This window comes from Corvus cornix, chromosome 8, assembly GCF_000738735.6.
Source record: "Corvus cornix cornix isolate S_Up_H32 chromosome 8, ASM73873v5, whole genome shotgun sequence".
NCBI lineage: Eukaryota > Metazoa > Chordata > Aves > Passeriformes > Corvidae > Corvus > Corvus cornix.
In genome coordinates, this window is record NC_046338.1 from 30,430,832 (window position 1) to 30,445,702 (window position 14,871).

At 56.4% G+C, this 14,871-nt stretch overlaps 1 protein-coding gene across 1 annotated transcript in view; it reads right to left on the reverse strand.

The window, feature by feature from the left end:
* The window catches only part of ASTN1 (astrotactin 1), a 55,690-nt gene extending 42,607 nt beyond the window's left edge, over window positions 1–13,083 (reverse strand). The window contains 1 exon segment of the mRNA XM_039555877.1: window positions 12,766–13,083. Coding sequence (XP_039411811.1) covers window positions 12,766–13,048 — 283 coding nt within the window. The 5' untranslated portion in view covers window positions 13,049–13,083.
* Window positions 13,084–14,871: the final 1,788 nt, after the last annotated feature.

Consider the following 14,871-nt stretch of genomic DNA (forward strand, 5'->3'; position numbering starts at 1 on the left):
AAAAAAAGAAGAAGGAAGAAAGATGTAGAAGGGGAAAAAGTTAACTGTGCTTCCTGAATTTATCACTCTTGAAAGAAGAGCTTGTCAAGACGGCCAGAGACCAGCCAGTGCATGGTGATCAATGGGAAGACTTTTGGGTCTAGTCAAGCCTGTTTGAGATTTACGGGACCTGAATAGGGGCATAAATCCGTTGTCCGCCCGATGAAAATGGAGGTAATTAAATCTGCAGGTGTATATAATTGTCATATTGATGATCTATATAAATCAGCGGAGCCAGCAGAGGCACAAAGCACACACTGGGCACAGAGGAGCTGTTTGCCCACCTGCCTGGCCAGGGGAACGGGCTGGTGGGTGCAGGACACAGCCCGGGGGCACCCACCTCACCCATCTGGCTCTGTCCATCGCCGTGGCCACCACCACAACCTTCTCCTCCACAAGAGACTCCCTCCAATTGCCCCCACAGGCAGCAAAAGCAGCAGGACCCTCCACCCCCTTCACCCACCTGCAGCCTCATGCTGGCTACTACAGAATCTCCTGTGACTGCAGGAGGGTGAAGACAGGACCACAAGCATGGAAAAGCCCGGCCGTGGACATCGTGGGGGGCTCTTTGCAGCTGCTTTGAAGCTCTGAGCCCAAGTGCAAGTGGGGCACTGACTTGATCTTTTAGCAACACTTCTTTTTTTTCTTTTTTAATTTATTTTAACCTTTGTTATTTTGGGAACTTTGAAGCCTAAGCTGCTCCGAGGCAGCTGCCTTTGTAGGAAGGACAGAAAGCGCAGAGCGGGGATTTGAAAGAGGGAGAGAAACAGGGAGGGGAAGAAATGGTGCTTCACAGCTGAGGTCTGCAACAGCTCCTTCGCAGCTTCGCCCACATCCCAACAAACCCACCCCGAGAGGCGCTTGGGGCCCTGTGGGAAACCTGGACGCAAAATGACCGTGGTGCCTTCCACTTCTCTAGCACTGTGAAGCAGAGAAACCTCAAAGGCCTTTGCAGACCTGCACACACCTTCTCCCTCCGTCCCAATGTCCCAGTGGGACGTCCCTGCGTCCCCGGGGTGGGTGCAGAGCATCCTCTCCAGCCGCCACAGCCCAGCCCTGCTCGGGGCCACGGGGGTGCATTTCCTCCTGCCCACGGGGGTGCATTTCCTCCTGCCGTGCCACCAGGGACAGGGACACGAGGAAAGGCTTTCCTGTCGTCTCCACCAGCCAAGGCCCTTCACACGTGCCCGCGGGCCGACGTCGCACCCCAAGCTGAGCGCCACGTATGTGCAGCAATTGGATAATTAAAAATTAAGGGAGAGCTTCTGCATTGCAGTCCGAATTATGTAACAGCGCTCCTGGGTTCCAGCACCCATCAGCTTTAGTGCCCTCACACGGCAGCACGGCCCTGCCTGCATCCACCTGTCTTTCCAGGTAGGGCTCGCACCCTTGGCAGGGAAGTGGAAATCTCAATGTCACAACCACAGGCAGAAAGTTCCCTTGCACTTGCAGAGGGAAAAAAGAGAAGGAAAGTCTGCTTATTCTCTTGGTCCAGCGCTGAAACTGGAGATGGACAGAAAAAAAGGGATGGAGTCGGGGTGCTTCAGCCCAGCCAAGTGCAAAAGAGTCACCCTGGCCAGGACAGCACTCCCAGGACCATGACCAGGGAGTTTCTAAGCGAGGGGCTGCTGTCTCTCACTCCTGCACCAGAGAAGCAGCAGCCCACTTCAGTAAACAAGCAGCAAACAAAATCAAATCAAGGAGAGGAGTCAGCTGTATTTTCAGCATCTCAAGAGCAAAGAGCCCTGCTGGACTCTGAGCACCAGTAACCGCAAACTCCTGCATTTACAGCCACGTCTTTGCCTTAACCCTGCCAGTTCTGGCTGCTGCTGAGCCCAGGGCTCAACAAGCCAGCCTGCCACTTCCTCCTGCTACCTCCTCCTGCCTTCTCCTCCTGGCACCTCCTCCCTTTCTTGGCCAGAAACCCACTGACTGCACAGCCATGTCCCTTGCAGTGCTATTCCCAGGACCTGGATGCTGCCACCTGGTGCAAAGCCAGCCATTAATTCCTGCTGTGATCACTCCAAAGGGCGCTTCACCGGGCTCTGTGAAACCACCAAAGGTGCTGTGGCTCACACCCACAGCCAGTGGCTCTGCCATCACTGCTCCTAGTGCCCCTTGGCTTCTGTGTGGCTCCTGCAGTTATTTGCTCCCTCCTGGCCCTGTGCCTCTCCTCCCTCCTCATGGTCCTTCCTTTCCTGCCCTCCCTCCATCTCCCCGGTGCTTCCCTACTGCTGGCACGGCGGTTTCACATCCGCTCTGCCTTTCACCCCCCAACACGTGAAAGCTGGGAAGACCCAGCCCTGAGCTGTAATTACAAGGAGGTCAGATCCATCCCAGGCTGCCCATGCCCCCGCCATCCCATGGGGAGACGAGCTGCATTTCCCAGGAACCGCCGCATCCCCCACGCAGCCACCAGCCCCAGTTCCTGCAGGACACCCCCTTCTCTTCCTCCCAGTTTGTGCCACGGGCTGTGGGGGCATGCTGGGGCTGAGGCTGAGCCCTCCAGAGATGTTAGCCAGAGATGTGCCTTGCTCTGCAAGCACAAAAAGGTGGAAACGTGACAACACCAGCTGTGGAAGCCAGCCCAAGTGCGAGGCTGACTCCCCTTCCCAGCTCACAGGCATTCCCACCATCCACGGAGGGGGCTGAGCTATTTCTCCTGCCCACCAGGTCTGAGCGCGCCAGGACCACGGCACACCCCGGAGGAGAGCAGCTCCTGCTGAAAAACTATCAAGACTGGTTTCATCTTTTCCTGGAAGGATGTTTCAGGCACTGACTCGCTTGCAGGCGCTTGGACTCACATCTGAGGCCACAGAAGCTGCACCTGGGCGTGAGCTGGGATGAGATCCTTGCTCATGGAGCAGCAGAGACATTGATAATTCCTCCCAGATTCACAGGCCATACATGTCATGTCTGCAAAGACAAACTCCTGGCTTGCCCCCTGGGCCAGCAGGAAAGCCAGCAACTCCGTGGCAGCAGGACGGCTCTCGGGTCCCCTCACTGCCCCTCTCCAGAGCTCTCCCAGTGAGGCAAAAGACAGAGCCCAGCTATTTCTGGCTCAGCAACACAGGAAAGGGTGGGAGGTGCAGCACAGGGATGGGAAAACAGCCCTGCATTGGCACAACCACCACTGGGAAAGCAGTGCCCAGGGGAGCTCGGGGCCAGCCCAGGGCGGTGGGAGGCAGGGCAGCCTCTCCAAAAGTCCAAACAGGAGATTTCCCAGAGGCTGCAGGCACTGGGGACATCATTAGGGGAGCAAACGGGCCGAGAGCACCGCAGCGATTTACAGACCCCGCGGCCACTGCCGCACAGTAGAGGCTGGCAAGAAAATTTGGGAGTGGGATGTCTCCCCCCACAAGCATCCCCCTTCCCTACCGAAGGCAGCCAGCTCGCCTGATCCACACAGCAGCCACTCTGCCATGATGCTGCCCTTCCTGCAGGAGAAAGGGCACCACCTCATCCTGCCACCCTCACAAGGACAAGCCCCCCCGGCCCATGCTGAGCCACCCATCCCCACGCTGGAGCTGCAACCCGCGGTGCTCTTCCGTATCCTCACCCCTCCTGCAGCGCGTCCTGAACCCTTCACCCGCACCATCCCCTCCCAAACACTCCACGTATGCAGCCACAAAGGGAGCTTTAATCCTTAAGCCACCTCTCCTGAAAAACTGCCCTGCCTCCTGTCCTGTGCTGGAGCAACCCCCGTTGGAGGAGGGCACTTGGTGGCTGCGGGGCAGCGGCACCGGGAAGCACCGGGCGCCTGCCAGCCTGGGAAAGCGGTTCCCAGCACCGTACCCTCGCTCTCCCACTCCCCTTGGGATGCCAAATTAATTGCCTTGTCTCCTGGAGCTTTTAGCTGGAGCAAATAAAAGAAAAAGGGGGGTTGCCAAAACCCATAATAAGGTCTCCAGTTCCTCTGAGCTACAAGGGCTGCTTTAAATTTCGGGGTTTTTTTCTTTTTTTTTTTTTTCTTATTTGAAGGAGGTTTCCATGGTAACTGTCTCCCATCACACAAGAGCCTGTCCCGGGGATATTTCGGGGTTGCTAATATCTGCCTTCCCAGGCAGCCACTGTGTTGTGACGGTGACATCGCAGCTGGGTCCTTTCAGCAGGGCAGGAGGGCAGGGGTGCAGGAGAGAGGAAAAGGAGGTGCCGCTCCCGAAAAACAAGGTCAAGATCCTGCCTGTACCTGGTTTACCCTGCCTGTCAGGCAGGCCTCCATCCCAAAGGGCTCTGGCAAAACAGGTTTTGCTTGGACCACTGCCCTGATTTGGGAAGCACTCACAAGGCAGTGCAGCCCTCACCGGGCCAAGCAGACGTGACCTGTCCAAGTAAGAGCAGGGGCACAGCCTCCGTGGCACCTTCTGCCACCTTCTCCTGCCCTTCCTCCAACCCTTAGGAAGAAACTCTTCCCCATGAGGGTGGGGAGGCCCTGGCACAGGGTGCCCAGAGAAGCTGTGGCTGCTCCTGGATCCCTGCAAGGCCAGGCTGGACAGGGCTTGGAGCAGCCTGGGATAGTGGAAGGTGTCCCTGTCCGTGGCAGGGGGTGGAATGGGATGAGTTTTAAGGTCCCTTCCAACCCAAGCCATTCTACAGTTCCAGGATTCTCCAATTCCCTTCCTCCACCAGGTTAGTTTTCAGCTGGACCAGCTCCCTGCAGGAGCAAAGCCAGCTCTCTGCATCCCCCAAGCTGCTTGCTCTGCTACGCTTGTTAGCCATCCTAATTACTGAGATGCGTCAGAGCTGGCCAGAAAAGGGGCTGCGTCCCCTCTTGCATCGGGGCTGCGGACCCCAAACTTCTGTGACCCGTGTGCCACCACCAGCTAGAGGGTTCCTCAAGGATCCCGTACTTCCCTTTGATTATAAACATCTAAAAAAGCCCCTGCCCACTCCCCAGTGGATCTCAGGCTCTGCAGGCAGGAGCCATGGAGGGATGGGGCTCAGAGCCCTTCCTCAGCCCATCACCAGCAAACGAGACCCCACAGCAAAGCAAGTGTGGGGTCAGCTTAACCACGGACCAGGCTCCCACAGCAAAGCAAGTGTGGGGTCAGCTTAACCACGGACCAGGCTCCAAAGGGCCCAGCACCAGGTGAGCATCCATCCCAAGGACCCCCTGCTGCAGGGCAGGAAAACAGGATCAGAACTCCCAACGCAGCCCAGAGGAGCAGAGCACGCTCTCCTCTGGGTGATTTCTCAGCCAAATGCCATAGTGGGACAGCCAGAGCCTGGCAACCAAAAATCTTATTCCCTTATCTAGACAAATCCCTCAGCTGCTGCTTGGGGTGAGCCACCGGCCACAGCTGCAGAGATGCCAGAGCCCAGCAGCTTGGAAGGAGAAGGACAACCAGTCTTAAGTGACAGAGCCGTCATCATCCAGGCACTGCCTTAATCCCACCAGGAAAAAAAATCCTTCCTTTGAAGGACTGCTCTGCAGCAAGGCTCCAAGAGAGATGGTTTCAGTCTCCGTCTAGCTGGCTAAGCAACCATGAAAAAAAAGTAAGACACGGTAGAATATAAAATTAAACAGAATGAAACAAAATAGACTAGCACACAATAAAATAAAATAAAATAAAATAAAATAAAATAAAATAAAATAAAATAAAATAAAATATGGGATGCAGCTGATGCCACTGGCACATGGAGAGGAGGGCAGAGGTGAGACAGTGGCATCAGGGAGGCGTACAGCTGCCCAAGGGCTCCCTCCAGCAGCGGAACCGCAGCCAATTGCAGGGGTGTAAAACCTACCACAAATCTTTGGGGGTCTTTGAGGAGTGCCCACATGGGCAGCCTGGCCCCCCAAACTGGGACAGGTCTCAGGGCAGGAACAGGACCAAGCCCGAGCATCCCTGCCTGGACGTGGGCTGCAACATTCAGGAAGGGAGACGAAAGAGGGGGCCAGGCCCCGCAGCCCCCTTGGCTGAGTGCTGGCTCCCTGCCCGCCCTGCCAGACCCCAACACCCCCATGGAAAGGCCAAGCAGCCCCACATCCCACTCCCCCCACTGCTTTCTGGGTCAGCGAGATCCCGTCCCAGCCCCGCTGCCGCTGGAGCCAGCTGGATGCGCGGTTGCTGTGGCAACGGGTTCCCAGAGACGAAATCCTTATTTCTTACTTTTTTTTCCCCTTGGTTAAGGAACAAAAATATACAAGAGGCCCTGTATATCCACCGTGCCACTGAAACCTCCGTGCCCAGCGAGACAGAGGCAATGGGCACAGCATGGGGGCAAAGGCTGGGGACACAGTGTACAGCGTGCCCCCAGCACCCCCAGCCTGGCCACAGGGGACTCCCTGCTCCTCCCCGGGCTGCTGTCAGCTTTCCTGCAGCATTTTCCACCCTGCCACGAGGTTTGAAGGGCTCCTGATAGCTGAGGCTGCTGCTGGGCTCCACTGCCTGGAAGAGGGCATGGTACAAGGCATGGGGTGTCCCTGGTGCTTCAGTGGCTCTGAGCAGGTCACCTCACCCACTCTGGACCCAGCTGGAATAGGGATGTGGTTACGCTGCGTGGCCAAGAAGAGGGGCTGGAATGGGGTCCCACCAGCAGTTTTCCCCCCATTATTAAATCAGCTATTAGATCTTGCTGTTAGAGGAGCCTGTCCTGTCCCACCAGGTGCTCCAGGGCAAGGGCCAGGGTAGGATGCATCCCCTTGACAGATCCCTCTCCGCTTTGCTGGGGACTCTGGAAGCCCCCATCCCTTGGTGACAAACATCTCACACAGCAGAGCAGACACCCAGCAGCACTCTGGGTGCTACAGCAGTGTTCCACCACCAGCAGCAACCACTCCAGGAGGATGGAGGAAGAAGGTGGCACCCCTGGATTTTCAGCAGACATACACCCCAGGCATCCATCTCAAATTCATGGGAACAGGGGTTCGGACCCCAGCCAGGTGATCAGCCGCTGGCAGCAGGAAGGAACTCATTGAATCCCACTGCCAGGATGGGTGTTGCTGAGGGGCAGGAGGGCGGCTGAGACGGGGTGTTTTGGGTTCCCTTCCCCACCACAGCTCCTGGGACCTCCCCAGGCAGATTCCCCCACTGCTCTCCAAGCAAGATGCCAGCAGCTGTCCCCACGCCGGGCCTGCCAGAGCACAGATCGCACTGGCGGGTTTCAGAGCACGCGACAGTGTCCAGGATCAAAGCCAAGTTCAATTAATGGCTCACAATCTCATTAGAGAAATTATTTCAGGATCTTGAGTAAAAGTCCGATATATCCACTCCATTCCATTAGTCAGGCTCATTTAGTAATTCAATCAATCTAAGCAAGGCAATTGAGTTCCCCTGGTACAATTTAACTTGGTTATTCTCTAGGTACTTCAGAATTTCTTGGTATTTGCTTCATTATTTCACCATTACGCCAGTTTCCAGGTGCAAGGTTCACACTGTGGGCCCCAGGGTGGAGCCAGCCCTGCTGCAGCCCTCTGGATGCCCTGGTCTCTCGGGATGGTGACATGTGATGGGAAGGGGGCTGATCTGGTGGTGACACCCCTGGGAATTAAGTCAAGCCAGGGAATGGCACCGCAGCACCCCAAGAACTGCTTCCCACCATGGGGAGCTGGGACCAAAGGGCTGCCCTGTGTGCCAACAGCTCCGGGACCCACAGCCAGCGTCCAGATCCAGGTGAGAGGAACAAAACTCAATGGGATGCTCCTCTCACTTGATGTGGAACTGGAAAAAAACCCGGGGATAATGCAACCCTGCAGCCCCTTGGTTCCTGCTCCCCTCCTCCGGGGCCTTTTAGGAGCTGAGGGTAGAGGGCAGAGAAGGAGCAGCAGGGAGGTGTGTGGGACGAGGGTGAGAGCCCACGGGTGTCACCTCTGGCCGCTGCCCCACGCAGCCTGGCCGGAGAGCCGGGCCGGCCGGGCGCTCCGCTGGCCATCGCCCCGATTAGCAGCAGCCACATCCCTGCAACCCCCCCTGCTATGCTGTTATTAACCCAGGGAAGTCAGGGCCAGAGCCTCCAGCGGTAGAGCCAAGAGCTTAGCTAGGATTTAACCAAAAATAAAAAAAAAATTGATTGGATATTTCGGGGAGATATTCAGGAGCAGTTAAATATGCCCAGTTCATCGGTGCCTTTGAAAAATCTCACCCCTCTAAAAAATTAGAATTGATTTTGTATTTAAAAAGGAATCTATTTAATTTAAAAGTAAGATAATTTGAAATCATGACAGCTTGTATTAAGGCTGGAGTTTATGATAATCTATTAAAGTCATTGAAGTTAAGAACCGTCTCCCATCCTCTGCTGCTGAGGCTCCCGAGAGGGCAGCGGGGAGTGGAAAGTCGGGAGATGAGGGGCTGCACTGCCCTATTTCAGAGCACACCAGCTGGGCTGGAAACCTGGAGAGGCAGAAAGAGCTCCTTCAGCTCCTCCACACTCAAGGGAAAAAAATGAACAGGACACAAGAAACCATCCAGTATTTCATGATCTCAAAATATCTGGCACCCAGAAAGCACGAGTTCAACCCACCAGCTCCGCTTTCTCATTCCTCAAGTCGATTTTACACTCAAAAAGGTATCTCAAGACTTTACTTTTCAAACATTTATTGCATTACAGAGAAGGTGAAGGAATCAAAGACACCGTCTTTGGCGCGGCTTTTAATTGCATCACAAATCTCCCTCGAGCCCAAGGGGCTGAGGGAGGCCAGCATGCTCATAAATACCCCTCTTGCTGCTTTACAACCTGCAAAGGATGGGGCCCAAAAAAATTAGCAGCCTGCAGGAGTGTGAATCCAGTTAATGACATATCAGATGTGGCTGGATGCTGCCGAGCCAAGCAGTGAGGGAGAAGGGGGTGTGAAGGCGAGCGGACAGGGAATATTGAGCTGCAAATTAGCATTTCTTAATGGCCAACAACCCAGCAAAACACTTCCTCCCTTCAGGAAAAAATACACCCAACGCAACAAACACGAGACGAGATGAAAGGCCACTGCTCCAAATGAAGGTTTCCCTGATCTAAAGCAGGATGAAAGCAGGTGATTTGAAATGCAGGCAGCCCCGTGCGCAGCAAGCGGCCCCATCCCGGCTCCCACACCCTCAGCACATCCCGAAAATTCAGGAGGTGGGAGAAAACCCCGCAGCAAAATGGGGAGATGGTGTTGGAGTCCCTCTGGGGACAAGCACAGAAACCAGTGTGGGGTTTGTTGGCAAGAGCCCCGAGCTGCTCCCAGGCAGTCGCAGGCAGCAAGGCAGCACGAGCGCAAGCACGGCCCAGCGCAATTAAAACTCGCCCCACTCATTAGCAAAAAGAGCTACAAAGCCTTTGTCCAAGCATCTCACCTGATCCTAAACCAGGGGTAGTAACCCCACAGACAGCCCACCTGCTTCTGAAGGAACAGGGGAGCAGAGACGGGGTCTGGGAGATCTGAGCACAGCTGTCTGTGGCACCGGGGCGGACACGGCAGGGAGAGTGAGCCCCAGGAAACGTGCGTGGACAGCAGGCAGCAAGCACTGCCTCACCCTCTCGTGGAAAGATAAATATAAACCTCATCATTAATTTATGCTACCAAAGCTTCTCACCAGGGGTTAGCAGGGGTCAGGAGTCACTGGTGTTTTTGGCACGCCCACTTCAACAACCCCCCCAGCACGTGAGTTTTAATGAGCACCACAGGTGGCTCTCCAAGGACCCCATTCTCCAAACACCCCAGCACACCTTTAGTTGGGAGAAAGATCCACGTATCCATCAGTGGGATGCCTGGTTTGGCCACTGGGGCAGGGAGGTGCCACCAAGGCAGGGGAACCACACATGCCAGTATCCATGAAAACTAGCTCGGAAAACAAGCTTGAAAGCCCTCAGATTATTTAGGAGGAATTTGAGAGGGACACCAGGACTGGAGGCAGGGCTCCCTGACCCAGAGCCTTTCCCAGCTGCTCCCCTCACTCATTCCCCTGCCACGGCCCCAGCCTGCTGTAGCCACCTACCTGCATGCTCCTACCCTCTTTGAGGGGAAACTGAGGCATGGAGAGACCCCCAAGGGAGCTGATCGAGAGCCCACGCGGCAGAGCCAAGGCGCCAGTGCCACGAGCCTCTGTGAAGCACTTCATGGTGCTCCCAGCCCAAACCCAGGCCCTTTCTGATCAGGGGCAGCACCTGGGTCTGGTCCAAGGTTCTGTCAACCAGCGTGGAGCTCACCTTCCCTTGGGAACCCCTGCCCTGGGCACGAGCCCTGGATCTGAAAGCCACCAGAGCAGAAGAAGCAGCTGCCCAGCTGCCCTTGGTTCAGACACCGAACCAGGCCACGCTCAGCGAGTGTGTGGGGATCATCACCTCTCCAAGACATCATTCATTATACATCCAAACTCAGCGAGGTGAGTGCAATGAAGGGGTCTGGTGTTTGCCAGGAATGGTGCAAGCAGCACTGTGTGAAGCCACATTCGTGGAAGGATGCTCAAACACACCCTCCAGAGCTTGTGAGAACACAAACGGCCACGCACAGAGGTCCCAGGCACCAACCTGACACAGCCATGCCCCCAGCAAGTGTGCAGTGACAGCACTGATGTGGGTTTTCTGGGCTGGGGGACACCCAGATCCAGAGGTTGCAGCCTCTGAATTGCCAAGTGTGGGTCTTGCAAGACTTCTGTGCATTTCAGAGTTTCTGCCATGCAAAAGCAGTGTCCAGGCTAATAGTGGTGGTGGTAGTAGTAGTAGTAGAAGTACTACTAGTAATAAAAATGATAATAATAATAATAATAATTTTAAAAAACACCCCCACATGGTAAAGCAGGACAAAACAGTAACACCCACAGATGGCAAAGTGACCATGCCAGCTTCAAAGCAAGCCCTTTCCTCACAGGAGAGAGGGAGATGTAACATGACATTCCCCAGAAGTCACCAAGCTGAACTCCTGGCAAACCCCACAAGGTGCCCCCACCTGCCAGCCCAGCCCCAGCCCCAGCATTCCAGGCAGGAAGACTTGCCCTGGGATCATCTCTGTGTCTCCACAGCTCAAACCACTGCATGCTGGGCACAGCACCATGCACCCTCGCGTTTTTGGGGGATCCGTGTCCCAGGCAGCAATGCCCCAGAGAGCCTGGCCAGCACCAGGACACTGAGGTGCACTGGCACAGGGCTCGTCATCCTTGTATTTGTCTGGCAGCAGAGACCAGCAGGAGGCAAAAGCAAACCCCTGCCAGGCATCATCAGTGCAAGCCCTGGCTGCAGTGGGGGCTGCCAGGGCAGGCAGGTTCTTCCCTGCACTGCCCAGCATGTGGCACCTCACGGATTTGAAAAATCCCTGAGGAAAACCCTACAGTATGAGCTGGGCTCATGCCCAGGAACCTCCTCCTGATCCCCACCCAGGTGTTCCCTGCTGGCGGCACCCGAGGCCCCGGGGCCTATCGGGGTCTGGCTCCACGGGATCGGGTCCGAGGGGGCCAGGGAACCAGCGCTCGGGTGGCCTTTGGGGCATCAAGGTGGCGGGGCTGGCGGCCGTGCCCGCGTCCCCCTGCATCCGCAGCGCTGCCGCCTTGTTGCCACAGCAACGCTCTCCGGCCTCCGCTTGCAGCATCCCGCGGCACGGGGCTGGGACCGGGAGCCAGGGGCGCACCACAGCCCGCTGCCCCTCCCCACACCGCCCCTGGGCTCCCGCAGAACATCACCGGCTGTCCCCACACAGCCTCCCCACGGCATCGGCAGCCCCACGCCTGCCTCTGCCTTTCTCCCGGGGAGAAGGGGGATGCCCACACAGCAGCCAGTGCTGCCCCGTGTCCACCCAGCGACCAGAACTGGGGGAGTTTAGCACGTGGAGGGGTCCACAGGCCATGGAAGCGATGAATTGCTGGGAAAAAAAAGCCAGTCTGGGGTCACTGCTGTATACAAGGGTGGTACAGCGGGGCAGCGTCACATCAAGCAACACACCAGCGCCTCATTTTTGGGCCAACATCCAAACAAGGGTGGCATTCTAAAACCTTCATGGGACACCCAAGGTACACCCAGAGAAGCAACAGATGGACAAGGCTTGCAGAAGGAGGCACAGCCAATTTTGGGGCTGCTGGGAAAGAGATGGTGGCTTTTGCCCAGGGCAGGACATTACATGTGGGCAAGGAACTGATGTTCTGCACCAATGTCACCAAAAATGAAACATCTCAGTGACTCTTTCCAGGTGGTGAGGAGGGAAGCGGGTCCCTGTACGCACAAGGGGTGCAGGCCTCGCTCTGCATAAACAAAGGAGCAAATTGTTGGCTTTTTTTGGTGGAAGAAAACTTAAGAAGCCCATGAGATAAGGGCAGATGAGCCTCACCAAGTAGATGAAGAGCAGGTGGGAACCACCCAGACCATGTGAATAGGCCAGAGCCTAAAACCTGGGGGCAGAAGCACTTGGAGGCAGCACACACAGGCAGGATGGGATATATTGGGCAGCAGAGTAATTTTCCATCAGGCTGCAGGAAAGGTGACTCTCTGCTCAGGGGCAGACAAAGCAGAAACCCTGGCCTCCAGCCGGGCACGCTGGGAGCAGGCCGTGGGCTTCCTGCCAGCACAAGCCGCCGGTGGCCATCGATCGAGCCGGGGACGAGCCCCGTGGGTGACTACCTGGGCATGCATCGAGCACCCCAGGCCTGCAGCATCTCCAGCCGCGATGCTGCAGTGGGTGAACCGGCCCCGGGGCTTGAGATGCTGCTGCAGCGGGGTGAACCGGCCCCGGGGCCGAGCAGCCGCAGGGCGCCCGCCCGCCGGTGCGGCAGGGAGGAGCCCGCCGCCGGGGATGCTCGGGGCCCCGCCGCGCTCCCGCAGGCTCACCCAGCACGAAGTAGGGCAGCTCCGTGTTCTCCAGGTCGTCCACCACCACCATCTCGCCGGGGAAATCGTTGCGGACCGAGAAGAGCAGCTTGGGCTCGGCGGCCGAGGGGCCGTGCATGATGCTGAGGTCGTTCTCCCGCAGGAAGGGCAGCGCCGACACCGTGATGCTCTTCAGCTTGCACTCCAGCTCCTTGGCCGCCGCCTCCGCCGCCGCCTCGGCGGGGCCGCTGCCCGCGGCCAGGCAGCACCCGGCCAGCAGCGAGCACAGCCTGGCCAAAGCCATCTTGGAGCCCCGCGCCCGCTCCCGGCGCCGGGCGGGAGGCGGCGGCGAGGGGCGGGGACCGCGGCCCGGCGCCTCCCCGTGCGGCGCGGCTCGGCACGGCCCGGTTCCTCCGGCCCCCCGCCTCTCGCTGCCTCCTCTCCCCCCATTCCCCCCCACCAATCCCTGGGAAACCGGGAGAGCTGCGGAGCGGTGCGGTGGCGGCAGGGACGCGGGACTGCCCGGCCTCCTCCTGCACTGGGAATAGCGTGCGGGTACCACCCCCCCCACCCCGGGAGAAATTACAGAACTCCGAAATCCCAGACTTCAAAAATCCCAGGAGAAATCCCCAGACCTCAAAAATCCCACGAGGTGTCATGGAAGGCAAAGCCCCAGAAGAAGTCACTGACCTCCAAAATCCCAGAAGAAGTCACAGACTTCCAGAGTCCCAGGAGAAGTCATGGACCCCAAAGCCCCAGAAGAAGTCACGGACCTCCAAATCCCCCAAGTCCATGTGTTAAATATATATCATTGTCTGTATGTGTAAACACACATACACATATATACATATGTGTGTATATGTACATATATATATATATATGGAGTGTAAGGGCAACCCCAAACCTGCTGGATTTGGATCTTTTTTGCCGGATCTGGATGCTTTTTATTTTCACTCTAAGTGAGCACAAAGCAGCCCTGACAGCTTGTCTGACAGCCACACCTTGCTGCAGACACCTGTGGTCCCCCTGCAGCCAAAATCTCCTCATGGAAAATGTTCTCTTCTTCCACTGTGGGGGAAATGCCCAGTCCTCGTCCCAGCAGGAATACATGGCCATGGTTGCTCTGGGACAGGGTGTGAAGGCATCCCTGACCTGGAAGCAGAGCTCCCACCCGAAGCTCCACACCATCTCCTCACAGGGGACATCGTTCCAGCCCACCTGGCACCTCCAAAAAACCCCCCACACAGCAGATACTCGCAAATTTTTGTATTTTTCTTTTGTGGAGCTTTCCACCTCCTCTTGTGAGGGCTTCCCAAAATTCCCCCTCCCTCATGTGTGCCAGCTGTGAAGCTTAACACGCCCCAGGGTCGGCGTGGAGGGGGACAGTACTGTGCCCCACGCACCCCAAGCAGTGGGTGCTTTTCCCCAGACTGATCTGTGACATCCCTGTATTTTTACCTTCCGTGACAACTCGGGCAGGAAGAACTGTGCCCACCAGAGATTACCCACGTTCAACAACCAGAGTAAAGCACTGAACTGAGCCAGTGAGGATGTAGTGGGGTGTGTTTCAGCAGCGCTGTCTCCCTCCGGTGCCAACTGGTTCGGGATCAGGAGAAATCAGGAAAAATCAGAAAAAAAAAAACCAACCAAACAAAAAAACCCCCCAAAATAAAGAAACCAAATGGGGAAAATTTGGGAAGGAAAATCAGGAAAAAATAAGGAAAAACGAGCAGAGGTGTTTTGTAGGATGTGGCTCTCCTATTGTGTTCCTTCTGGGGAGCACAGGGAAATCCCATTGGATGACTTCCACAAGGCCCTTTCACTGCTCTTCTTTCACCAGGCGACCCAAACTCATTAAAAGGAGCTTTTTCACTCTGAAAAATAAAAAAAAAAAAGGTGCCATTGCATTATTTAGAGGGTGTCTCCAACAAGGCTCTTTCTACCCTCCCGTTTGGAAACGGGATGCACCCCCAGGACCGCTGCCCCTGGAATGCCTAACGACGCGCGGAGAGGAGCGAGGAAGGGGCTCGGTGGGAGGTGTGAAGAATACAGATGGATAAATAGAACACACGTTAAAAAACCAGCCGAGAGCAGTAAATCTGGCGTCACTGACGGCGTCCTCCTGTC